General features: G+C 45.9%; 2 protein-coding genes and 1 long non-coding RNA gene across 3 annotated transcripts in view; 2 read left to right on the top strand and 1 right to left on the bottom strand.

Annotated features, from left to right (window-relative positions):
• LOC308466826 overlaps positions 1-9173 on the top strand; it is a 149005-nt gene extending 139832 nt beyond the window's left edge. The window contains exon 2 of the long non-coding RNA XR_013980989.1: positions 7311-9173. This is a non-coding gene — a long non-coding RNA (uncharacterized lncRNA). The remainder of the gene's footprint in view (positions 1-7310) is intronic.
• On the top strand, positions 2981-5188 carry TMEM215 (transmembrane protein 215). The gene has a single exon (XM_080987948.1). The coding sequence runs from the start codon at positions 4056-4058 to the stop codon at positions 4818-4820; it is 765 nt and encodes a 254-aa protein (XP_080844074.1). The 5' UTR covers positions 2981-4055; the 3' UTR covers positions 4821-5188.
• A 7653-nt stretch (positions 9174-16826) lies between the features above and the next one.
• Positions 16827-26898, bottom strand: part of LOC308467129 (atrial natriuretic peptide receptor 1-like) — a 39506-nt gene continuing 29434 nt past the window's right edge. Inside the window, exons 14-18 of the mRNA XM_080988551.1 lie at positions 24755-24907; positions 22890-22988; positions 21067-21158; positions 18215-18390; positions 16827-17240 (exon numbers count right to left, since the gene is read on the bottom strand). Of these exons, the coding sequence (XP_080844677.1) occupies positions 18256-18390; positions 21067-21158; positions 22890-22988; positions 24755-24907 (479 nt within the window). The 3' untranslated portion in view covers positions 16827-17240; positions 18215-18255. The remainder of the gene's footprint in view (positions 17241-18214; positions 18391-21066; positions 21159-22889; positions 22989-24754; positions 24908-26898) is intronic.

Below are 26898 nucleotides of genomic sequence, written 5' to 3'. Positions count from 1 at the left end.
CCACTGGAAAAGCATGGCATCCTGAAAGCGCCCATCTTCTGAAATAAGCAACATCTGTGGGACGTAATCCACTGGGAGCAGTCAAATACAACATTCCTTGTTTTCCTAGAGGGAATGTTTGGTCCAGCCAGTCGTAAACTTCCTGTTTCCTCCTGGCTGGGACCTAACTTCCTTTGCATGTGACTAGAGGTGGGCATGACCTTACCTCTCCAGGTAACGGAAACGGACAAGGCACGCAGCATCCTCTCTCTTCCATCTTTCTTTCGTTGTGTGAGCTGGAGTGACTGCTAGCTTGCAGTCACTGGGATTATACCCCCGTATGGGGTATATCCACATGTACTGCATATATCTGTAACTAAGTCTGCCTTCAGGGATCCATCTGTGAACTGATGTGAGTAAACTTCTTTTATATACTTTAAAACAAGATTGTGGTGTGTTTATTTTTTTTAAGAGGGATATAAGGGAACTTACCAGGAACATACAATTCAATACTGAATTGTATGATAGAGAGAGGCTTACACAAGCCTGCAACCAGCTATCCACTGTGCATGTTTAAAAAGGCAATGGAAAACTCTGCTAAGTAAAGGAACTTGCTAACACAAGTTAGGAAGGATATTAATAAACATTATATCCTCTCCTGCCTCCCTGAACATTCCCACAACATCCACCTCAAACAAATTAGCCACCAGTTCAGCTTCTTACTTCTAGGTATCTCAGGGCTTTGCCTTGGGAGAAGCGTTTCTGAAAAAAGAGTTTAAGCCAGCAAATCTCAGGCAGAGAGTGTTGGGGCGGGGAAAGAAAGCAGGCACATATGCTTTCCCATATGTCCACTGCAGCAAAACGATCCTTTTACTTCCTTGCCCCACTTTGCTTGCATTTAGGGCCTGCTACCAAGCCTCCGCTCTCTCTCTCTCTACAGGACTGTTGCAATTTGCATGACTGATCAGGGCAAATCCTCCAGAGAGCAGCTCTTCCCTAAGGGCCAGTTTCATGCTGTGTTATTATGCCGGACATAAGGGAAGCAGAAGAGCAAGTAAGAAGCGCTCAGGCCAGAACTGCGCGTTACATTGGTACGGTGGGGTTCTGCTGAGGAAGCAAAGCAAACGACATGCATGCCGGTCTTTCCAGACGGAAGCCGGCTGAGGGAAGCAGCTTGTAGGGACGGATGTCTGACAATGCTAGCAAAAAGTCTTCTTTGGGGAGGGAGGGGAGTTCTGATGCAAATTGGCCAGGCACGTTTGACTCAATTTCCCACACCATTTGTCTTCTTGGCAGCGACCTAGTTAAACAGATTAGCATTTTGAGCAGCCCAAAGAGTGCTACTGGCAACTGGGGGGATGCAGAAAGGCGATGGGCATGTGGAAAGAGGCAACAGACCACATAATGCATGTTTCCATGTTTCCCATGTGCCTGTCTGTTCCCAAACTCTCCTGTGCGACGGAGAGGCCATCGCAGATGCTACATACAGACCATTCCAATCTCTTCACAGGGCCTCAGATACGATGCTTTGCCGAAGATGTTGGTTCATACGTTCAGTGGTCAGTCATCAAGTGCATAGGAGTCAGACGAGGGAAGTGAATGTCCGCAGAGAGCTTGAGCACAATCAAGTGATGTATGGGAGGGGAGGGGCAGTTTGTTCACCTTTGGTCCCCACCCTGAACTCAGCTCTCACCTGTGGCTCCTAGAACCTGTCAGCATGGGACAGTGTGGTGTAGTGGTTAAGAGCGGTAGTCTCGTAATCTGGTGAACCGGGTTCGCTTCCCCGCTCCTCCACATGCAGCTGCTGGGTGACCTTGGGCCAGTCACACTTCTCTGAAGTCTCTCAGCCCCACTCACCGCACAGAGTGTTTGTTTTGGGAGAGGAAGGGAAAGGAGATTGCTAGCCGCTTTGAGACTCCTTCAGGTAGTGATAAAGCAGGATATCAAATCCAAACTCTTCTTCTTCTTCTCCTTCTTCAGTGACCACATCCGGGGAAAGAAGCTTGGATTGGCCAGCTAAACTAGGTGGGGATAGCTAATGGATCTCAAACCCTTAGTGGGTTAGGGAATTCCTCTGCATGCAAAGACAGGGAACCAAAAGAGGAATCCAATAGAAGGCAGTTTCTACATGTGCTGTACAGGGAAGTGAGCTGCAGGTGTGGGGCTCATCGACCTGAGAAGGTAGCCCATCCAGGAGAAGGGAAACTCTGTTCCTAAACCTCTGCTGCCTGGCAACTATACTCATCACGGGTGTAACCAGGATTTTTGTTGGGGGGTGGCAGGATTTTTGTGCCCCCCCCCAAACGATGTGATTGGTCAGTTAGTTATTTCTATTGTTTTACTTGATCTGGAGAGGGGCAGCTGCCCCCCTTGGCTATGCCCATGACTCTTATATGAGAAAAGCTTCTGGAGTAAACCCTAAGGAAAAATCTTTACCTGCTGTCTTGCAGGACATCTTCAGGAGAAGAAAAAGCTGAGGAGTAAAATTCTGCAGGAGGGGCACTATTGTTTTCTTTTGTTTTTGATTTAACTATTTATTTTGTGCTTTTATTCTGTATTTTTATATTGGGAACTACCCTGAGATCTTCAGAAGAAGGGTGGTCCTCCTCTGAGGGTCTTCTGCTGGTTCCCTCATTGTGAGAAGTGAAGCTACAGGGAGGCTTGTGGTGGGGAGAAAAGCCCTTCTCCGCACTGCCAGCCTGGCAAGCGGTTTCCCTAGGAACGCATTAATTGATTTTCAATGCATTTCTATGGGAAACCGTGCTTCGCAAGACGAAAAACTCGCAAGAAGAAAAAACTTGCGGAACCAATTAATTTCGTCTTGCGAGGCACCACTGTATCTTGTACGTCTCCTTCCAGAAACTCCTACAGTAAAGCTGGTGCCAAACGTTGTTCCTATTTCCTTTGCACCACATCTGCTAGGCCAAGAGTGGTGGGGTGGTCTTCATTGCAGCGCGTTTCTTCCTCTTCCGCAGTGGCGTACAGACGCGGAGCAAAAGGAGCGCAAGGGCGGAGACGAGGGGCAAGAGTTTGGGGCGAAGCGCGCGCGGCTGTGGGAAGGTGCACTTGCAGCGCGCTCCTCGCTGGAAAGGCACCGTTGCCCGCCTCCCGGTCTTTAGCACAAACTGGAACATCCCCCCACCAGCAGGCGGGCTGGCTGCTTAACCTCTGCAAAAGGACAAAAGCCTTTGGCCGGGAGGGTCCGCTCTGCAAAATCTGAAGCGTTGCAAACGAGTCGTCTTGTTGATTTCTGGTGCCTCTTGCGCCGGCTCCTTGGCTGGGGCAGCCCGATCCTCTTCATAATTCTTCATAAGGCGACTCTCCCTGTGATTTGGAGAAGACTTTTTTCCTGGAACCTTTGCTCCTTGAACTTGGAAGCTAGCCCTTAGTAGCTTCAGTGGGGACGACCGTCTCGGATCGCCCAAGGCGCGCGGGGTTCTCTCCTACTGGAGACCTTTAAGTCTGCCCTCCCCGCACACTTTGTGCCACACAACACTCCGCAACCAACTCCCTCTCGCGCCCCATGCTTCCGTTGCTGTCCCCTCCCCCCTCAACAATATACCATTTGCAATGGCTCCTAATGCATCTCCCAGCAGCTTTGTTGATCTCTGGCCCGGGATCCAAAGCGGAGCAGCAGCAGAAGCAGAGAGGCCCGCGGGACTTCACGTGTAAGACTGCAAGCGCGGTAAGAGGCAGCTGCTTTTTGCAAGCCTGCCTTGCCTGCCTTCAGCGGCGGCGGCAGCGGCGCTCCTAGCAGCGGCAGAGGCAGCAGTCGGAGGACGAGGAAGCCGGCTTTACAGGAGCTGCGCGCAGAGCAATGCTGCTGGGGCGCAGAGACGGCGCGCTCCCCTGAGCCTCGCCGTGCGCGTTGCGAAGGGAAGGGCGATGCACTGAGACGCCCCTTGCAAGCGGTGCGTCGGCTGGGGGGAGTTTTGCTGCTGCTTTCCTGCCTCTTTTCTCCCCCCCCTCTCCACCCCACAGCAAAGGATTCTCTTGGCAAACGGAGCTCCCTTCTCTCTCCCCCACCCTCAAGCCCAGGGAGCTCCTCAGATGACCCCGGGGACTTCGTGAAAGCCATGCGCCCCGACGACATCAACCCTCGCACCGGCCTGGTGGTGGCTTTGGTCAGCGTCGTCCTGGTGTTCGGCTTCATGTTCACGGTGTCCGGGATCAAGGGGGAGACTTTGGGGGACATCCCTCTGCTGGCCATCGGGCCGGCCATCTGTTTGCCGGGCATCGCCGCCATCGCCTTGGCGAGGAAAACCGACGGCTGCACCAAGTGGCCCGATAAGAGGGGGCGCCCGCCTTGCGGTGGCTGCTGCTGCTGCCGCAAGAAGCCCCGAGACAAAGACGTGCTGGAGCTGCTGAGGACCCCGTCGGACCTGGAGTCCGGCAAGGGCAGCTGCGACGAGCTGGCCAAGAAAGCCTATGGAGCCAAGGACAGGAAGGGGAGCTCCCGAGGAGGAGAGGACGGCCTCTCTACTTGCACGACCATCACCACCTCCGCCGCCGTCGGGGAGGGCAGGGGCTCTCTGCACAAAGCGGAGCAGGAGGAAAAGCTGAGATACTTGGAAAACTGCTGCCCGGAGATGCCTGGGAATGTCTTGGGGGCCGGAGCCACCCTTTTCAGTGCCTTAGAGGAGGAGAAGCAGCAGCAGCAGGAAGGATCTCCCGTCTTCGAAGGGGCCCCCGCGCTCCCGGGCGCAGAGGACACCGTTTCCGTGGCCCCTCTGAACAGCATCATCGTCTGTTCCTACAAGGACAGCAGCCCTTACGACAGGTACTGTTGCTATATAAACCCCAGCGAGGAAATCAGCTCGGATCACGAGACGATAGTTTGAAAAGACTTGGTGGACGGGTCCTCTTTCTCCCCTCCCTCTTTTTTTATTTTTTAAAAAAAGACTTTCACGAATGGGCGGTGTTGTTTGGAGCAAGTAATGAAGGAACCCTCCCAGCAGCTGGCTCTTTTTAAACAAAAATAATAACTGGTAACAATAGTAATAATAGTAATAATAATTAATAATAATAATATTGGCTGGATTTGCACTGCATGGGATAATTCTCATAGCTATTAACTAACTTTTTTCTAAACCCCAACAACCTGGTATGTGACTGATACTCAAACCTTTTGTGCCTGGGAAAACAAACTTTATTTAGTTATTTTTTTCTGTTTCTTGTTAAAAGTAATAATAAGCATGTTTCAGGAGAATCAGTCTTTTCTATCATGATTTGTCAGCTGGGGGTGTGTGCGTTGTCAAACCTTGCAGGGATTGGGGGCTGGTGGAGTGGGTGGGGATACTCTTGCTGCTCAAAAGTAAAGCAGAAATCAAATGTCAGGAGTGCTTCTTGGAAGCGCAAGATATTCAGAGCTCTGCCTCTTCCACTGACTTCTGAAAGCACTGATAAAGAGGCCGGGTGCAGTTCAATGTTTTCTTTTAAGATCCTTCCATCTGGTGAAATGGGGCAGAGGGTGGGGAGAGCCAGGCTGGCCCTAAGTTTTCAGTTTTGGGTGCAGTAAGTTGCCTATTGAATGTGCTCTTGTATTCTTACTGCCTGGTAAGGAAAGAGGTGCTTGAGGGATTTTCCGCGTCATGTGCCAAAATCAAGTGACCAGCCTTCGGAACGTTGGGCACGCACTTCCTTACACCGAGTCAGGCCATTGGTCTGTCTAGCTCAGTGCTGTTGACCCTGATTGGCTACAGCTGCCCAGGGTTTCAGACTGGGGTGTCTCCTCACCCGGCCTGGAGATACCGGGGATCGAACCTAGGGCATTCTGCATGCAGCCACTGATCTACTGGCCTTCTACAATGTACTACACACATTGACTTGTAGGGGGCACCACTTGCTGCTCTGCCTCAGGCGGCAAAACATCTTGGCCCGGCCCTTTCATTTTTACCATCGTATGGATCAGGCAGGGAACTTCAGACAGCCCAGCAGGAGCATTGTGTCAAATAAATTTGACCCATGACGATCTTGGAGACTGAGAACCATTTTTAACAGCCAAGACAGTCGGTGGGAGTAAGGAGTCTGTATACACATTACCATTTTCTAGTGTACCTGTGGTCCAGAGCTACCCTGTTTGTTTGAGAAATGCGGCTGTTTGTTGCATTTCCCTTTTCAAACCAACTTCAGTCCGTCAGGAAAATTTAAGCCACATGCGCAATTAAGCTGAGACGTAGAAGACAAAGCATGCGCTTGGGTGGATGACAACGCATGCGCAGATGGCAACTTCGTGAATGGGAGTTTGGGGAGGGGGGTTGCAGAGGTGGGGAACCCAACAGGTAGAGACATCCCCGTCCCTTCTCAGGTGTGTACAACAACATGCAAAGGCGACTTGAAACACAGCAAGGTGGAGTAGGAAATGACCTCACTGCGTTTTAAGTTGCTAATGTGTACTCAGCCTAAGAGAAATACAGTTAACCCTAGCAGCAGGGTTACTCGGGCTGAAATCCTATGCACACTTTCCTGGGCGTAAGTCCCATTGAACTCAGTGGGGCTTACACCTTGGGTTGTAATTTATAGAATTGCTCTGACAAGATGGAAACATGATTCCCCCTTTTTACTTTTTGGTGTGTGTGTGTCTGCTTTTAATAACCCATCATGGGTTTGCAACTATTTTCCCCTTGCGTTGAATATTCAGTATAGTTTAAGTGTTACGTCATGGTTCTGTTGCACTGATATCGGGGGGGGGGGGAGCTGTGGGGGAGAGAGAATGCTATCCTTTTTTTTCAATGCAAGATTTCTAGTGAAATTGATCTGAAGCGTAGTGCAAGTAGCTTACGACAGGACAGCACCGCTGGTATTGACAGCACACCTGATTTTGACTTTAAAAGGCGTATAGGGACAGGTGGAAAAGCTTTTGAGAGTCTGGAAAAGGGTTTTGGAAATGTGAATGGATACTTCTTTTTGACAAGTTATTGTTCATGGAGGGGGAGGAATATAAACAGATTTCAAAGGCCATATTAATATGCTGTCTTAATGGTGGCAATTTTTAAATCTGAATAAAACAAAACCCTGTGTTATGATCCTCTGTTTTCAGCATTCACTGTGACTACTTTGAATGTATATACATATACATACAGTGGTACCTCAGATTACAAACGCTTCGGGTTACGTGTTTTCAGGTTGCGGACCGCGGGAAACCCGGAAGTACCGGAAAGGGTTACTTCTGGGTTTCGCCGCTCGCGCATGCGCAGAAGCGCGAAATCACGCTTTGTGCATGTGCAGAAGCGCCAAATCGCATCACGCATGTGCGCGGGTGCAGCGCTACAGGTTACGAATGCTGTGGGTTGCGGATGTGCCTCCATCACGGATTACGTCCGCAACCTGAGGTTCCACTGTACAGTGGTACCTCGGGTTAAGTACTTAATTCGTTCCAGAGGTCCATACTTAACCTGAAACTGTTCTTAACCTGAAGCACCACTTTAGCTAATGGGGCCTCCTGCTGCTGCCGTGCCGCCGGAGCACAATTTCTGTTCTCATCCTGAAGCAAAGTTCTTTACCTGAAGCACTATTTCTGGGTTAGCGGAGTCTGTAACCTGAAGCGTATGTAACCTGAAGCATATGTAACCCGAGGTACCACTGTATATATATAGCCAGATTCCTCCCCCATTGCCCTGTCCTGAACACTAATTGATTGTAAAATTATTGCTGGTGGTTTTGTTTGTTTGTTTTCTCCCACAGCTCAATCCCATCTTCCCTTCCTTTTCTCAATGCATTTGACAAACTGGCCAGTGAATCAAATGCTGTTAGAGTAGTATTCCTTGTTCCTCCCCTCATATGCTTCAGATATGCTGAATCCATCTTTTTTTCTTTTTAGGGCATGATATGTATTATTCAGTCAACATCGTATTCACTCACACCATATCTTTTAAAAACAGAATCCATTTTTAAACCCTTTTTCAGAGTGGAGAGAAAGAGGAGGTTGGTTAGTGACATCATTGGTCTTCTGCCAATCTGTGCTGTGCGCGGTGTGCTGAACTCAGAACTTCTCTCTCCCCGAAGCTCAGTCCGGAGGAGAAACAAAACATGGCGAGTGCCCCTCCGCAGGAAGCTTGCCGTTAGAATCATGTATGTGTATATGTGCACATGCTAGAGGTGGTGTGTGGAATTCACTGCCACAAGATTTGCTAGGATTAGATGAGTCAAGGGCTATCAATGTCTGTGATTGCTTTCAGGCCTTTTGGAGACACGGGGCAGTATATAAACAAATGCTAGCTGCTGGGGGAAAAGTCTCATGCTTATGCCTTTTTTGTGATATTCCAGAGATACCAGGCTGGTTAGAGCTGGGAACAGGACGCTGGGCTGGGTGGAACGTGGTCTAATCCATGTGTGGGTTCTCTTAAAGAAAATGTGACTGCACTTATGGAATGACCGGGCACTTGGCTCTAAGACCACTTCTCATCCAAATCAATGGCTGAAGCTCTGCTCCAGTAGTAGTTTCCACAGCAGAAGAAGACATGTCTCCTTCAGAATTGTACCTCTTCAGTAGAATAATCTGGGGAATGGGGAAGGAGATAACTGAATAACCTGGATAAAAAAATATGACACGTTCTGTTCTAAAACCAGTGGCATCATCCATCCTAAACAGCTCACTTGGTTACCGTGAGTTGCTGATAACACCAAGATTGCAGGTTTGATCTCCTTTTTGGGACAGCTGTATATTCCAGGGGGTTGGGCTAGATTATGCTCAGCATCCTTTCCAATTCTACAATTCAGTGATTCCATGACAACAGAGCAGTTTTAGGCCCCTTTGGTTTCAGTGGGTGTATTGAGCATGTTTCTCAATCCTTCCGGTTGAAGACTGTGAGGTTCAAAAGAGCTTAACTTTGCCTTGGCTGTGCACCTGGGTATCCTCCCCCCCTCCAGGTAATATTAAGGAAATTGTCAGCTAGAGTTTTCGCACAAGGTGGGCTGTGTGCATCGATTCAGTTATCATTTGTCACCATAGCAATGGAAGCAGGAACTTTCTGATGACTCAGCATAAAACATGTCGCTTGGAGGACCTCTCAAAGCCTGCAGGGAATGAGTCAGCAAAACCTATGTACATTACGTCTCCGTATCATATGTGCAATACTGTACATGTAATATCTGATTTGGGATTTTATATGTGTTATATATTTAATCTATGCAGGATGCCTTTCAAGGGTTAATTGTGAGGAACAATATATTCAATAAATCCAGAGTAATTTGTACGTCCTGGGCTTTCCTTTGTAAGTTTGTCCATGCTTCGTTTCTGTGGCTGATTGCGCAGATCTGAAAAGCCTCAGAGTTTTAAGAAAGAAAGAAAGAAAGAAAAATATCTGTACGAGCTCTTGTTTTCATCATACATAATTTACTCCAGACCGCTTGATCGCCCAACCCTCCATTGAAGGCTTGGGATAATTCTGCAGAAAACTGACTTCTGATTTTTTCCGCAAAGAGAGACACACACACACACAGAGAGAGAGAGAGAGAGAGAGAGAGAGAGAGAGAGAGAGAGATGGTTTGGCTAGGCGACTCTCACACATGTGATGCTATCTAGCAGATAGACAGAAGTCCTCAGGCTCCTTCAGGGCCGTCTCGTTTTTGGAAACATTGTTACCGACAGTTATTTCAAAGGGAATTATCAAAGGGAGAGATGATGCTTTTCATTAGGGGTGTGAACTTTTCTTACTTGCTCACCATAAAATCGTACAGCCATTTAGAGGGAAAAGCAGGGCAGAGTGAGACATTTACTCATCATTTGAAGGCTCGCAGCAGACAGCTGCATAGACCAGACCAAGTTCACTAAGCAGCGTTTTACAGGTTACTATACGATACAATAATCTTTATTGTCATTGTCCCATACAGAACAACAAAATTGAAAATCTACATCAGACATTCAGAAACCAACAAGCCTGCTACCCCGGTTATCCCAGCCTGGTTAGCCCCCTAAAAACTCTGATACACCATAGTTATACACAATATACTTCCCCAGAGACTACCTTAAAAAGGTAAAGGGACCCCTGACCATTATGTCCAGTAGCGGCTGACCCTGGGGTTGCGGCGCTCATCTCACTTTATTGGCTGAGGGAGCTGGCGTACAGCTTCCGGGTCATGTGGCCAGCATGACTAAGTCGCTTCTGGCGGACCAGAGCAGCACACAGAAACGCTGTTTACCTTCCCGCCGGAGTGGTACCTATTTATCTACTTGCACTTTGATGTGCTTTCGAACTGCTAGGTTGGCAGGAGCAGGGACCAAGCAACGGGAGCTCACCCTGTCGCAGGGATTTGAACCACCGACCTTCTGATCGGCAAGTCCTAGGCTCTGTGGTTTAACCCACAGTGCCACCCGCGTCCCAGAGACTACCTTACACTGCATTTAAAACCCAAATCGCATTTGAATAGAAACTGTTTCTCAGGCGGCTAGTCCTAGTCTTTATAACCCTGTACCTTCTTCCAGAAGGCAAAGGCTGAAAGAGATCATTTCCGGGGTGCACACTATCCTGCACTATCTCTGCAGCTTCATCCATTCATCTGCAGGTTCATCCAAGGTTCATTTGGGGCCAACCTTTGCCCAGAGGAAGAGAGGTCGTCCATATCTGAGCTCCAGTGTTATAAACTCAGATAGATCAGCTAATCACCAAATGGCACCTTAAACCTCGGTTCTGGTCGCCACTACTGAATGCCTAGGCACTTTTTTTTTTTAAAGAGAATTATTATTATTAATTTCATTTCTGCACCACTTTATATTTCAAAGAAAGCATCTCAAAGCACTTGACATTGGATTAAAACATCAAATTATTTGATTAAAACATCAAATGAAACAATCCAGAATAAAACAAATTCAAGTTTTAAGGAAAATAGTTCAGATCCTTCTCTAAGGGACATTTGGCTTTCCCCATATTTATTTGCCCACTTAATTTATATAGCTGCCCCAGAGCAGAAGTACTCTAGGAGTAGCGGTTAAAAGTTTTGGACTAGGACCTGGGAGATGAAGGTCACTGAGTGACCTTGGAGTGAGTCACCATATCTTAGCCTTTACAGTTGGCTGAAGGGAGAACGAAAAAAAGATTGGTGCAGGGGTAAAGGAAGTTATGGTTAATGAATAAAATAAATAAATTACCGTATGTTTCGCTCCATAAGACACACTTTTTCCTCCTAAAAAGGGGGAATGTCTGTGCCTCTTATGGAGCGAATGTGTGGGTCCATCGTTGGTTCCCTTTCTGGCCCCGCCCCCTTGCCCAGGCCTCCATTGTTAAATGTTCTGCAGACGGAGGCTGTTTGTTTCCTCAGCGACATGTGACTGGCTGATTAGATTACAGTGGTACCTCAGGTTACATACGCTTCAGGTTACAGACTCCGCTAACCCAGAAATAGTACCTCGGGTTAAGAACTTTGCTTCAGGATGAGAACAGAAATCATGCTCTGGCGGTGTGGCGGCAGCAGGCGGCCCCATTAGCTAAAGTGGTGCTTCAGGTTAAGAATGGACCTCCGGAATGAATTAAGTACTTAACCCGAGGTACCACTGTATCTGTCTGGAAACTGTAGAAACGGCTCCCTTTCCTTTCCTAAAGAAGCTGCAGAACTGTGAGTTGAACCCCATAAAAACAGGATTTTTTCCCTTTGCAAAGTAAGCTCCATAACTTTGAGCTGATCCTCAAAAAACCAGGGCTTTTCCCCTTTGCAAAAGAAGCTGCACAACTTTGAGCCGATCCTCAAAAAACCGGGGCTTTCTTCCTTTGCAAAAGAAGCTGCACAACTGTGAACTGATCCTTTAAAAAACGGGGCTTTCCCCCTTTCCTCCTCTAAAAACTAGGTGCGTCTTATGGTGCAAAAAATACGGTAGTTTAATGGTTGCATGGGGGTGTTTTCTCCTCTCTTAACACCAAGTGATAAGTTAGGCATCCCTCCTGAAATCACTGTAACTGCAAGTACTGGCCAAATTATTCCCTGGTTGAAAGCTAGATCTGCCAGTTAATAAAACTGTACTGTTCCTCTTCTCTCCTCTTGGTTTCTACCTGTCCTTAGATAGAAAGCTTTTGGACACACAGACTGGATCTGTTTTCTCTGCTCCTTCTTAAACTCCAAGGTAGCCCCAAGGCTTCAGGTGCAGCCTCAAGTGGTTTAGGATGTCTCAGAACACCAGATCCTTCAAGTTTCCCTGTTTTCCAGGGACACCCCTGGATTTACAGAAGCCGTCCCAGTTTCTGATTTGATCCCAGAACGTCCCGCTTTTCCTTAGGATGTCCCTATTTTCATCAGAGAAACGTTGGAGCGTATGGAATTATGCAACCCATGAGCCAAGGAGATAAGTAACTATACAACCTTTAGAAGACATCTGAAGGAAGCCCTGTTATAGGAAAGTTTTAAAAAAATGTTTAATGTTTTATTATTAAACTGAGGTCCAGCTCCGAGGGTCTTCTAGTGGGTCCCTCCGTGCAAGAAGTGAAGCTACAGGGAATCAGGAAGAGGGCCTTCTCGGTAGTGGTGCCCGCCCTGTGGAATGCCCTCCCTTCAGATGTTAAGGAGATGAGTAATGATATAACTTTTAGGAAATATCTGAAGGCAACCCTGTACAGTCGAACAGCTTAGTTCTCGGAACGTTTTGGCTCCCAAACGCCACAAACCCAGAAGTGACTCTTCCGGTTTGCGAACTATTTTTTGAAGCTGAATGTCCAACGGGGGTTTGGTTTCCAAATGTTTTCGAAGTCAAACAGATGAGGTATTATGCAGATGAATGAGGTATTATTATTATTATTATTATTATTATTATTATTATTATTATTCTACTACTACTACTACTACTAATAATAATATGATGATGATGATGATATAGGGCACCCCTATTTTCAACAGAGTAATGTTGGAGGGCGTGGAACACATCTCCTTCACCTCAGAAGACCCCAAACCACCCCAAGCCTGTCCAATCCAGTGCTTTCCATTCCAGTTTTTTTCTTCTCACTCTCTTTTCTCTTGCTGCTTCCTTGAATAGAATGAAGGTACAGATGCCCACATTTTAAAAATGCATCTATACTGCAACACATATGAAGGGCACACACCTATAAAAAGCTCCACCATGGAAACTAGTTGAAGGGTGGTTATAAATCCCCCAAAATAACAAACAATTGCAAATTTAAAAATAATAATTTTGTGTTTTAAGATGCATGCAAGCAGAGGCCAAGTTCTTTCCTATTCACTGCTCACAAATATTTTGGACGCATGTTGCACGCTTTCTCTGTCAACTCAGTGTATCAGATAACGTGTATGTTTGGTTATCCAGTATTGGCACCCAAGCATAGCCTACAGAGCAACCCTTTCACCGAGTTTATTAATAAGGTATAATTCCACATTAACATTAGTAAAAAAAGAACATTTAATATTAATAAGGTTTGGGCTCTCCCTTTATTCTCTCTTTTTCATTTCCCTGGTATGTGCTGGCAGAGTGGGCAGGAGGTTGGGACCATCAAAATCGAGTCCCCTATCCCTCACTGCTGGAAATCTAGGTAGGTGGCAATCAGCTTTAATTTACAAACTGGAAGCTGATCGAGTCGTGCAAAATTCTATGTATGGGAGTCGGCATTGCCTGTTACAATGAAGAAGAAAGCCATGACAGGCACATTATCTCTCTCTGTGTGTTGCCTGCTGCTTCATCCAGAACAGATCGTTGGAATGGGATGAGTGTTGTTCAAAGACTTTGGCTCTTTAATTGGGGAACCCGATGTTACTGAGGATGGCAGGAGCTACAGCCCAAGAACATCGGGTTCCCCAATTAAACACTCTTCATGTTGGCTGTGGTGTTCCTATGGGTCATTCTGTTCCTAAATGCTTCTGAGGGCAGCCAAGCTACCACTTCAAACAGCAGCAAGTGCATATACTGTTGCAAGCTTGGGGACTCATCTAGGTGTCACCTGAGGGGTCCTTCAAAGCCTTGGGACTACTGCAATGTGCTCTACGTGGTTCTACCTTTGAAGGTGACCCAGAAACTACAACTAATCCAGAATGTGGCAGCTAGACTGCTGACTGGGAGTGGCTGGCAAGACCATATAACACCGGTCCTGAAAGATCTATATTGGCTCTCAATACGTTTCCGAGTACAGTTCAAAGTGTTGGTGGTTTAAAGCCCTCGGCCCTGTATACCTGAAGGAATGTCTCCACCCCCATCGTTCAGCCCGGACACTGAGGTCCAGCTCTGAGGACCTTCTGGTGGTTCCCTCACTGCGAGAAGTGAGGTTACAGGGAACCACACAGAGGGCCTTCTCAGTAGTGGCACCCACCCTGTGGAACGCCCTCCCATCAGATGCCAAGGAAATAAACAACTATCTGACTTTTAGAAGACATTTGAAGGCAGCTCTGTTTAGGGAAGTTTTTAATGTTTAATGTTTTATCGTGTTTTTAATATTCTGTTGGGAGCTACCCAGAGCGACTGGGGAGGCCCGGCCAGATGGGCAGGGTATAAATAATATATTATTATTATTATTATTATTATTGGTTGAAAAGTGGAGGTTTGGTCGAGAGAGCCTTAATGGACAAATCAGAACTGCCATTACTTCTATGGCCCTGGCAGAGTGGTCATCAAATCTTCTTTAAGGAGATGTCTCGGTGGACGGGCAATTATGAAAAGAAAGACCCTTTTGGGAATCAAAGCTCAGATTTCCTCCCTACTCCACAGGCTCAAGATCAGTATGAAGGAAGAATTGCTAGTCTCATCTTGAATTGGCTTGAGAAGAGATGGACGCTTTTGACTTGCTTGTTGGGCTGAACCCAAAGATACGGCTTTGTGGGTTGGGCCCTCAAATCCGAATACGAGACCAAGATCTGTTAAGAGTGACAATTCTGTGAGCAATTGTTAGGGGCTGTGCCACAGCTTGCTCCACTCACCAACACAGGGGCAGAGGAAGGGGGGGTGCAGTGGGGGCGGGCTGCCCTGGGTGTCACCACAGAGGGGGGTGACAAAATACGATATGATAATCTTTATTGTCATTGTCCCATACAAAACAACGAAATTGAAAAATCTACACCAGACATTCAAAAACCAACAAGCCTGCTATCCCAACTATCCCAGCCTGGTTAGTCCCCCAAGAACTCTGATACCCCATAATTGAATACAATATACTCACATAGAGACTACCTTACACTGCATTTAAAACCAAAATCGCATTTGGATAGAAACTGTTTCTCAGGCAGCTAGTCCTCGTCTTTATAACCATGTACCTTCTTCCAGAAGGCAGAAGCTGAAAGAGATCATTTCCAGGGTGCGCACTATCCTGCGCTGTCTCTGCAGCTTTCTTATGGCACCTGGAAGCGTAGATTTGATCCAAGGTGGGAAGAGTGCACCCAATTATTCTCTCCGCAGTCTTTACTACCCTGGACAGCATTGTTTTTCCCCTGACCGTGCAGCTCCCAAACCACACGCACAGACCATAAGTTAATACACTCTCAACAGTACAATGGTAAAATGCCATCAACAGGTCCTTTGAGAGATTGTTTTTCCAGAGGATTCTCAGAAAATATAACCTCTGCTGTGCTCTCTTCATCAGGTCAGCACTCACTGTGGGGCCTGCAGCTCACTTGAGCCACATGTCTCTCCTGTGAGTGACGCAGTGGCTTGGGGAAGGATTTTTTGCCCCACCCCAAAACTTACAAAAATTACTGTGACAAACTATTTATTTATTACATTTATTTATTATTTGTATACCGCCCTTCATCTGAAGATTACAGGGCCATTTGCAACATAAAAATACAAAATGAAAATGCAAAATACATAATAAAGCAAAAGAAATCAATAACCTCCCCTCCCACAGATTATTTAAAAGGCCATAGAGTGTTAATCAGTCAAACACTTCAGCTTAAAAGTGCTGCCAATGTCAGATTCTTATTCTTATTTATATTTATTAGTCACCTCACAAAATAATTTCTCTAGCTCAATACACATCAAACATAAAACAAAGTTAAAATGCAAAAGAAAATAATACTGTCAATTACACATGAAATATAAAACCAGCAGGAAAAAATAAAACAAATACTTGCTATAGCAACAAAACATTTAATACAGAAAAACAGAGATTGCAAAGAAACAATTTATGTAACATGCTCTGGGCTGCATGGGGACTGCAGCTAACAGGCGATGGTGTTGTTGTTAACCCTTTCCCTGTGTCTTTTCCTCACTGAAAACCCCCCTCCAAAGTTGCTATTTGTCCCCAAAGGGAAGCTGCAATGTATCCCCATGGCAGCTTTTCTTTCTGGGCAAATAATAGCTTTGAGATGGTTTTGGATAGAAGGGCCTGGAGAGCCACATGCAGCCCCTGAGTCTGAGATCTCCCACCCACCGCATGGCTTGAATGAGGCTTGAAGAATTCATAGATTCTTTTTGTATATAAGGAAAAGATTTGTGATGTGGCTGTTGGTCACCAAAGAGGACATTGTGCTATGCATACAGAGGCAGAATACCTCTGAGTATTGAATGAGGAGAGGACCATGTTGGGAAATAGATTGAGGATTAAATCTGTAGATTTAGATCTAAACTTCCTATCCCACATGTGTGGAAGAAATACAAAACAATATGACTGTGAAGCCTTTTTAGCAGATTAAAATACTTTTTAGTTTGGCAGCTTATTAAAGTTTAGTAATAAGGCAGCTATATATTTTTATCCCCTTCTGTTTGTGGTCTGCTGACCAACTCCTTTTCACCCTTGTTGCAGAGAATGAGCCACACGTTTTTAGTAAGATCAATGGGGAAAGGGTTTACTTACATTTCAGTGCAAGCAGCAAATAGAGCAAAGTAGCGTGCAGAAAAATACTTCTAAGTTACAGCGAAATAAAAGGCCAGCAGGAGAGAGTTGTCGGGCTCATGTCCCTTATTGGCTTACAACTATTACAAAAAAGAAGAAGCCTCCAAGCAACTTATAAGAGCCAAAACACACAAAACGATACATTTCAATATTAAAACCACTCCAATAACACACAGACATTTCGTGGGGCAGGTATTTGAAACAAAATGCTAGGCTTAAAGGTCAGGTCCAAAAGGACTCTTATCGCCTTGATGTGAGAGAAGGGGAGAGAAATTTACCAGGTCAGGAACTTGAATAAGATCCCAAGGCAGGATTGAATCCATGACAGTTCTGTAACATGAGAGATTATCCAGCATTACAAGCACTTATGAACGGAAGCAAAACAAAACAAAAACTCAGTGACTATGTATGAACGAAAGAGTGCTTGTGGAAAGGAGCCCCGCTTTACTTCAGAGACACCACAGCCAGTGTCCTAAATTCCATGATGAGTCAGAGTGCTTGAGGTTCTCACTAAAAAGAAAGCGAAAAGCATTGTGTTCCAAAAAGGGACCCAGCATCATAGAGGTGCTTCTAAAAGGCACAGCAAAATAAAGAATACTGATGGGCACCCAGACAAACGAGACAGCACAGGCTTCCTATTTCCCCCCCCCCATCTATTTTCTCCATATCCACCTGGCTTACTGTGTTTACACATATAGCTGTAGCAGAGGGTGGACAATGAAAAGCTTATTTCAAACTTGCAAACCTTTCAATCCCCCCTAGAAGGTTCTCGACTCAAGAGCACTGAAGATTATACCATATGTGATTCCTCTCTGAACCATTTCTTAAACAGTGTCAGTAAGAGACATCAAGAATAGTGCCTTGCCGGTTTCTAAGCAAAATGCTGTTTTCCTGCATCATCTCCTGTTTCCACTTTTTGGAAGGGGAATTTTCTCCTTCACTAGATCCCTATTTGCGTGCTCACATGTGATTGCAATCACGTGGAATGGGTGGGTGAGGCTGGCTGACAGCCGTGGGTCGGAAGGGTGATCTGAAGAGGGGGCCTGCTCCAGGCACACAGTGGTCAAACCATGGTTTTAAACCATTTCCTGCCCCCAATTCACTACCATTTGTGCCATCCAAAGAGTGCAGCCCCCTCAGTAGGTGGCACAGTGATCCTAATTGTGGTTCGTCAGAGGTCTGTGAATTTAGTAACAACAACAAATAACACTTAGCACAAAGTTTGCTTTGCAGACAAGATTCAAGCAGGGTTTCCGACCCTGGTTTGTTGGCCCTGAATAAACCATGGTTTGTGGGCAGGCGAAACAAACCATAATTTCACCTAATGTCTGAAAACAGCCAGTGTCAGGGTTTGCAAGCCTACAACGGTGTCTATTTTCTTCATATTGCTAATGAGGACCTCCCTTTTGGAGAAGAGAACTTAGATGCTTCTTGCTTACAGTTTCATTTGGGGTGTAAAAAGACTGTGACCATGGAGAAAGTACCTGGTGGGGTTTTTGTATGGCGGGGTTGAAAGCAGGTCATTTTATATAACACCTGGGATGATACTGCAAGTACTTTGGTTAAGAGTCTGAGAGGTTGTGGAAGGGCTTAGAGCTTTCTTTTGAGTTGCGCTAGACTTCTTTCCTTCCAGCCAATATGTTATCATGTCACCTTTCCCCTAGAAAGAAACGTAATAGTACAATTTATCAATGGTGTCAGCAATACTTTACACCTGAGAGCAAATACCAGCACTAAAATAGAGGCATGGCTAGCCCCCCCCCCGCTGCTTTATTTCAATTGCACTAGAGAAGGGTTGTCCAACAGGTCAATCGCGATCTACTGGTAGATCCTGGGAGGTTTTGGTAGATTGCGGTCGATCGCTGGGCCCCTTTCCTTACCGCCCCCTTGCCCTGCCCTCCATTGTCACACAATCTGCAGAATGGAAGATGGAGTTTACTCAGTGAGGCTGTTTGTCTCCCCAGCAATTTGTTGGTGAGTGGCTGTTCCTCTTTCTCCCCCCAAACCCTTAAAAACAGGGCTTTCCTCCTCCTTAAAAAAGGCTCAACATCTTTGACCTGAACCCCACTCCCCCCAAAAAACAGGGCTTTCCTTCCCCAGGAAAGGTTAACAACTTTGACCTGAACTCCATTTTTAATGAGCAGGGCTGCAATTCAAGATCTGTTCTCAAAGTGGGCCAAAATGCCATCCTTTTCAATGGACACCGTTGTGTTTTGCTCAGTTTGGAATGGAACCACCCCTCTCTCCCCCCTTTTTAAATTTTGTGCACTGGAACCAAGTGTTTCTGTTTTGAGGGTACTGTTCTGAGGTTTCAATTTTGGGTGAAATACATGCAGTGGTGTAGCATGGGGTGGGGTGGGTGAAGGCACAGGGCAGTTGCCCCGGGAGAAAAGTGTTGCCCCAATACAGCTGTGTACTTCCTTCACTGGGCTCCATTGAAAATGGCTTCTCCATGTGAGCCAAGAAGTGACCTCTTTAGACAATGGAACGACTCTTCTTTTCCTATCTCTGCAGCTGCAATGTCCTGGGTGAGGCAGATGCTGTTATGTACCGTATTTTTCGCTGTTATGTACTGTATTTAACACGCACCCGACCATAACACGCACATAGTTTTTAGAGGAGGAAAACAAGAAAAAAAATATTCTAAACGAAACAGTGGATGTATGATTTTTGTGGTTCATGCTGTGGCCACAGACATGTGATCTGACGGTGAGTTTGGGGTAGCCCAATGCAAAAATCCTGAGGATCCATGTGGATCCGTGCTTTGTAACCACGTTTTAAGTGGGGAGGGAAGGAAAAGCACTCAAGGGACAAGGAACACGCGTGGGGTGGGTGGAGAAGGATGCTGTTAATAATGCAGAAGAGGGGTATAAGAGGAGAAGGCTCCTCTCCTCTCCTGCTTTGCTCCTTTAAAGCAAGCAGGCTCTCTGTCCCTCTCCTCCCCACTCAGCGGCTCTTCTCCCGCTTTGCTGTTTCAAAGTGAGCCACGGAGGAGGGAAGGAAGGGGAACCATGGATCCTCTGCTCACGACTGCAGCAGATCCCCCCGCCATCCGTAGGCATTCGCTCCATAACACGCACAGACATTTCTCCTTACTTTCTAGGAGGAAAATAGTGAGTGTTATGGTGCAAAAAATACGGTAGTTGAATGTGCATGCGCATCTCTCCATCCATTTCCCTCCCTCCCCCCGGGACTGCAGATGCTGGCAACCCACGCCACGTCACTGTCCTTCTGTCTAATAATGTCCTGGTTCACGCAAAGCACTAAAGTATGGCATAGCATGGACCAGGGATGTAAAAATGCATCTTTTTTCCCGTTCCAGCTCGTATCCATCTCATACAGAACTGTTTCTGTTCCACTGCAGTTTATCTTCTGTCAAAAGCAACTTCATTCATCTTGCTGTCTGCTGTGATGAAATCATGTAACCGAAGGTCATGGCTTGTCTCACCCAAGCAAACCACCAGCCAAAGCCCGACATTGATTTCAGCTTTTGGTTCGTCTGGAATGGCATAATGCTAATCCAAACCATGGCTTAGTTCCCATTACAGTTTTCCCACAGGCTGCCAGCACAAACCATAGTGTTACATAGCCTAGTGTTACATGCAAACCAGACCCATAAGTGGCAGCTTTTGTTTACTCAATGGACTGTTACCTTATACCAGGCATAGGCAAACTCGGTCCTCCAGATGTTTTGGGACTACAACTCCCATGATTCTTAGCTAACAGGACCAGTGGCCAGGGATGATGGGAATCATAGTCCCAAAACATCTGGAGGACCGAGTTTGCCTATGCCTGCCTTATACTTTCTGCAGTACCTCAGAAACACAGTATCTCAGAAATGTATATGTATATTTAATCAAACTGCAAAAAGGCCAGTGGTTAATTGGCTAAAAATGCAAAGCTGGAGGTGGCCCTAACAGAAATACATTTGCACTTTCCATCTGCACTGGAATAAGCATAGATGTTCTAGTTACCCACTGGTGAGGTGAAACTCTGCTCAAACCCACTTTCCTCTATATTACAGCTTTGCATCTTCTGGGACTTCAAGTCTTCAGGATAAAAATAGGTCCTGGAGAACTTAGGCAGAAATTAGGCCCTAGGCTGGTAACTTTCAATATCACGGCTGTTCCCAGGGTTTCTTGGGAGAGGCATTAAGACTTGAGTCACTTTACACAGTGCAAATGTGCCCTAAGGAGCAGACCAGAAATGAATGATGCTCAAGATTCAGAGCAGACTCGAGGCCAGCCAATCCAAAGGGGTTAAAGCAAAAGCTTTCCAAAGGACTGCCACTCATTTCCCCTTTGGGAAAGCCTGAACACAAACGTTTCCTATTTACCTTGACTTGCAAATTCCCCCGGCACACCAATATGTACTCTCCAATCTGTTCCAACAGCTGGTATGTATTTGAACTGCACTGTATTTTCAGGGCTAGAAGGAAAAGAGACATTCAGCTACAGCACTGTTATCAGCCCTGCTTCCCTTTTCAAAGAAAAACTTGCTGTAGAAACTGAGCAATGGCCTCTTAGACATAGATATCTCTCCCCCAATCTCGTCTTCCATTTGCTGCTACAGTCCTGCCAGTGGACTCACAGGGGAACCCTGAGGTCTGTGGCTTCTGCCTGAGGCATTTTGGAATGTGTCCATGACTGTGTCAACTAAGAATTAATGATAGTGTTTCCCATTTCCTTATAGCTGTTGACAAGTTCAGACTCTCCAAGTGTCCCTGTTTTTCAAGTACAGTCCGTTGGCCAGTAGAGAAATTGTCCCTATTTCTGATGGGATCCCTGGAATGTCCTGCTTTTCCTTAAGACATCCCTATTTTCATCAGAGAAATGTTGGAGAGTATGAAATACCCCCCCGGGCTTCTTTTCCAGCCGGAACTTACCGGAATTCAGTTCTGGCACCTCTCAGGTGGGCGCCATTCTAAGAGAACAAGGGAGGTGCCTGAGGTGAATTATGGCCAGTGCTGGATTTATGTATAAGCTAAACAAGCTATATCTTAGGGCCCCACTCTCTTGGGGCCGCCAAAAAAATTTAAAGAAAAAACACCTGGATGTACATTTCTAAAATATAAGATAAAAAACAAATAAAATAAAAACTACATACAACAACAGTGTTTTGTGTTGTGTAGGCTCCTATTTGTTATGTGCAAGTGGCTTTAGATACCTGTTAGGTCCATAAATTACCATATAGCATATATTCAACACAAAAAACAGCAGCAAATTGTTGTTGGCAAAAGACAGCTGGACATCAAAAGGGCCCCATTATCTTCAGTAGCTTAGGACCTCATCAAACCTAAATCCGGCCCTGGTTCTGGCACCTCTTTTTCTAGAAAAAATATCAGTGAGCATCCCTATTTTCACTGGAGAAATGTTGGAAAACTTGACCCTTCCACCCCGCAAAGACAATTCCATGCAGTCTTGCTTAGGACAGCGACAAAGATGGTCAGTGCTAGAAAGAACTAGGCAGAAAGATTGGATGAACTTGGTATGTTTAGGCTGGAGAACAGAAAGATGAGGGGCTATCACAGTGAAGAGGGCAAAGACTTGGGTTGAGTACACACCATGCATGTAAACTCCACCCCAAGGAATCTTGAGAAGTGTTTAAAAAAAGAGGGAGAGGGAAAGGAGTGGCCGAAAGAGGGGAAACTAATCCACCTGCTTTGGTCTCATCCACCCAACCCCAATCAACACAAAAACATAAGTATCTCTGCAGTAGTAAAGGTAAAGGGACCCCTGACCATTAGGTCCAGTCATGACCGACCCTGAGGTTGCGGCGTTCATCTCGCTTTATTGGCCGAGGGAGCAAGCGTACAGCTTCCGGGTCATGTGGCCAGCATGACTAAGCCGCTTCTGGAGAACCAGCGCAGCGCACGAAAAAGCCGTTTACCTTCCTGCTGGAGCGGTACCTATTTATCTACTTGCACTTTGATGTGCTTTCGAACGGCTAGGTTGGCAGGAGCAGGCACCGAGCAACAGGAGCTCACCCATCGCTGGGATTCGAACCGCCGACCTTCTGATTAGCAAGTCCTAGGCTCTGTGGTTTAACCCACAGCGCCACCCGTGTCCCTAGATCTCTGCAGTGGCCCACCTGAAATGTCATCAGCTCATCTTTCATTAATTCTCACAGAGATTTGCCAGTTGCTGCTGTTTTTGTTACCTTCACTGGTGGACTCCATCCTGGAGGCTGTGTTGACGGTGTCCCCAAATAAGCAGTACCGGGGCATTTTTGTTCCCACAACTCCTGCCACAACTGGCCCTAGAGAAAGGGGAAAAACAACAACCCAAAACCAATCCAAGGATCCTTTCTGACTTGAGTTTATTTGCAGTTCACCCCAGTATCAGAGATAACAGTCAGGGCTTACCATTTCTGTGTGGGTTCACTCTATTAAAATATAAAAGCAGTACAACATTTGCAAAAAAAAGAACAAGGAACAGCACAGGGAGGAAAGTGGCGGGGAAAGTTTTCTGTGTGAAGAAAGGCAATGTTGGTCACATCAACACCATATATCTGAAGCACTCTTAGGTCACTCAGGGAGAAGCTGAGGAGCTGCTGGGAATTACAGGTCTTGCAGGGTCAGCAGCCTAGCAAACTACAGTATCCAGGATTTTTGGGGGGAAACTCTAGCTGTCAAAGTGACATACGAGTGCTTTAAATGTCTGATGTGACTTGGAGATGAAGTGGGTGGGGGAGCTTAGCTGATGGAGTTGCAGATAACGGCCGTTGAGATTTGTAGGCTATCATAATGAGAGTCTTCTTCCACAGAAGTGCATTTGTTCGTGATGGGCACTCTAAGTTAAGAGCACGAGATACGTGCAAATCGTTCTGTTACGTACTGAGTTGAATAGGATCCAAAATGCAGCAATCTTATTGGTCCTAGAACAATAGGATCCAAAATACAACAGTCTGACTGGTCCTAGAACAATAGGATTCAGAATGCAGCAGTCTGATTGGTCCTAGAACAATGCAGCAGTATGATTGGTCCGCAGGAGCCACCCAATCCAGCTCCAGGTGGAAGTGAATCCACAACCTGATTGGCCTACAGGAGAATCCTGGAATTAGCCAATCACGTGCAGCCCATTGTGTAAATAATGTATATAAAGCAGATATTATGGGGGAACTTCCATTCCTCCTCACCACTATGAGCTGAATAAAGAGCATGAAATCCACTCTCGACTCTGAGTATATTTCACGTTCCTTCATTCCTGGGAAGAGGGAGGACCAATTGCTGTTCCCACATCCATTTCAACTGGTTATTGACCGAAATAAATAAATATATACCGTACTTTTCTGTCTATAAGACACCCCCATGTATAATATGCCCCCTATTTTGGGGGACTGAAATTTCAGAAAAAGGGGGGAGATGCTAAAAAGTTGTTGAGTTTTTTTGGGATGGTGGATTACTGAGGATGGTTGAGCTTTTGGGGGGGGGGGATGCTGAGAATCGCTCACCTGCACACATTGCAAAATCCGCCTTCCCATCTCTCCCCTCGCCTGCAAATCGCCTGCCCTATTGCCGCAGCATTGGCCAATCAACAACACCCATTCCCATTGATGCAGCAACCAATGACACACACATGATAGCCACTGACAGCCACAGCAGCAATCAATAAGACGTCCACTCTATGCACATCCCATGTATAAGACGACCCCCACTTCTTGGCATTATTTTAAAGGGGGGGGGAACTAGTCTTATACATGGAAAAGTACGGTATATTTCCATCAATTACTGCTACCCTGTTTAGATTAGCTCAGAAAGTGAGTCAGAACTACCGCTTCAAAAAGCAACATGAGAACCCGTCTCTTTCCCACAATGGGATGTAGTTCTGCACTTCTTTCTAGTCTGTCTCCGCCACAACCTGGCCATCACCAACAAGGGCTATGAGTGGACACACAGCCTTAAGAGGGCAAGCTTCACACCTTCCCCGGTCCTGAATGAGGGCAACCTACTTTAATTCTCCTTTATACCCACATCCCACTTTTGCAGAGTCAACATTTCTCCCTGGCACAGTGCACCCTCATACCTGAGTGGATCCCTGCTCGAATCTTTAGCTGGGTGTTGGGCTTGTGTGGGATCCTAAACGTTTTGCACACTGAGACCAGGTCCAGAGCCATACTCGCAATCTCGCTGGCGTGGCGAATGCCATTCTCTCTGGGCACTCCTGACACCACCATGTCTAGGAAAAAAATTAATGGGAATATTCACCGAGGTCGGCATCGGCTCAATATCGCTATTACCATCGCTCGTGTCCGAACTTTGGAAGAAGAAATGGCAACAGCTCACCTGAAGATGGTTGAACTGGAATGACTGGGCCATATGTACATGCCATGCTAAGCCAAGCCATGGCTTAATGCAAACATGCCAAGCCCCAAGGAGATGATCACAGCTATTTTGCTTTTCCCTAGGCTGTTTAGATCCGAGTCATTGACCTCTCATATATGAGAGTATTTGCCTGGCTGGATTCTGTATTATTTTGTGTTTTGTTTACAAATTCCCGAGCTACACCTATATCTTCTGCATCGCTTGACCTCTTGGCTTCAATTTGTAAAAGAAAAATCTACTTCTCTCTACACCAAGCCGTCTAGGTTTCCAATTTGTGCACCTGATGAGGTAGGCTCTCACCTACAAAAGCTCCTGCCACAGATTCTGAAAAATAAAGGTTTAATTTTTAAGGTGCCACAAATCTTTCTTGTTTTTGTTCTTTAATGGTGGGGGAGGGGACTTGCAGAAAGTAAACTTGGCACAGCATCTTCTTCTCCTACCCCCCCCCCCCAAGATGCCCCTGCACCCACCAAATCTGCTCTGGAGGCTGGGAAGAAACCCATAACAGATTTGGGAGATGTCCCATTGCAAGTCTGCACACCAACAGGACAACTTCCTTGGGGCACCGGAAATAATTTATGGGAAACCTATTCATGAAGGGATATTTTAGTGTAGGAAAAATAACCATAAACATTTATTAAATGTTCAAAGCACTCTGCATACATTACTTCAGCAAGTGTTACAGCATCTCTGTAAGGTTGGCCATAATGATCAGCTCTTATTATGCAGATATGGGCAAATGTAAAGAAACATTGTTTTTCCTGGTGAGCTTGGGCTGAGGTCAAATTAGGACTGAGGACAGGCAGCTTTTTCCATATGTGGTGGAACTGCAAATTGATTAAGAAGTATTGGGATATGAGTTATAATGAAGTTAAGAAAATGTTTAAATTGACTTTTATTAAAAGACCAGAAACTTTTTTTATTAGGCATTATGGGTCAAGATTTACCAAGAGAAAAGAAGAAACTATGTATGCTATAACTGCGGCCACGATGTTATTAACCCAAAGACGGAAAAGTGAAGAAATACCAGCAAAGGAAGAATGGCTACAAAAATTGATGGAATATTCAGAAATGGTGAAGCTAACAGAAGGGCTCAGAGACAAAGACAATAGATAATTTAAGAAAGATTGGGAACTGTTTATGTTGTATTTACAGAAACAATGTAAAGATCTAAACTCACCATCAGGGTTTGAGTAAACATTTACAATTAACAACAGAGATAATAATTATCAATATGGAGATAACATGTAAAATATTTGAAAGCAGGCAGGGGTTAATTTCGGGGAGAAAAACCAGAAAAGGAAATTGAGAGAAGCTGGGGGGGGGGGTGGAATTGGGGAAATGTATTTCATTGATTTTGATGATTAGATATGTGGCAATGTGATAAAAATGTAATATCCAATAAAAACTTTTAAAAAAATTTTTGGGGGGACTGGGGATGTTCTGGCTTTCAGCTTTTGTTTTTGCCCACTAATACTACACAGGACAAGTGACAGGGACTGGACTGAAGGCAAGGAGGAATGGTGGAGATCATTCCCCCCTTCTCCTGACACTCCCAAAGAAGAGGAAGGGAGTAATGAATTACAGCAGTGGTTTGAGGAAGGTCACAGCACAGAGACAGACGAACAGAAGAAGAAGAAGAAGACGGAGAAAAGGGCTTTGCATTCTGAAGAAGACAGAGAAAAGGGCTTTGCATTTATATAGCACATTTCAAGTGCTCAAAGCAGCCAGGGATCAGAAGCGTGCAGTGGATCCTCATATTGCTATTTCCTTATTGCAGGGAGTAGTCTAGCATGGAGAGCGTAGTGGGGATGTCCCTCAGATCAGCTAACCGGAAGAACACAA

The sequence above is a fragment of the Podarcis pityusensis genome (genome assembly GCF_964106645.2).
Source record: "Podarcis pityusensis genome assembly, chromosome: 17".
In the NCBI taxonomy this organism is placed as follows: domain Eukaryota; kingdom Metazoa; phylum Chordata; class Lepidosauria; order Squamata; family Lacertidae; genus Podarcis; species Podarcis pityusensis.
Note: the sequence above shows the minus strand (reverse complement) of the source record. Positions and strands in the feature narration are given on the sequence as shown.

What these genes read in the sequence shown, in the direction of transcription:
- TMEM215 (XM_080987948.1), top strand. Translation starts at nt 4,056, where the DNA reads ATGCGCCCCGACGACATCAACCCTCGCACCGGCCTGGTGGTGGCTTTG.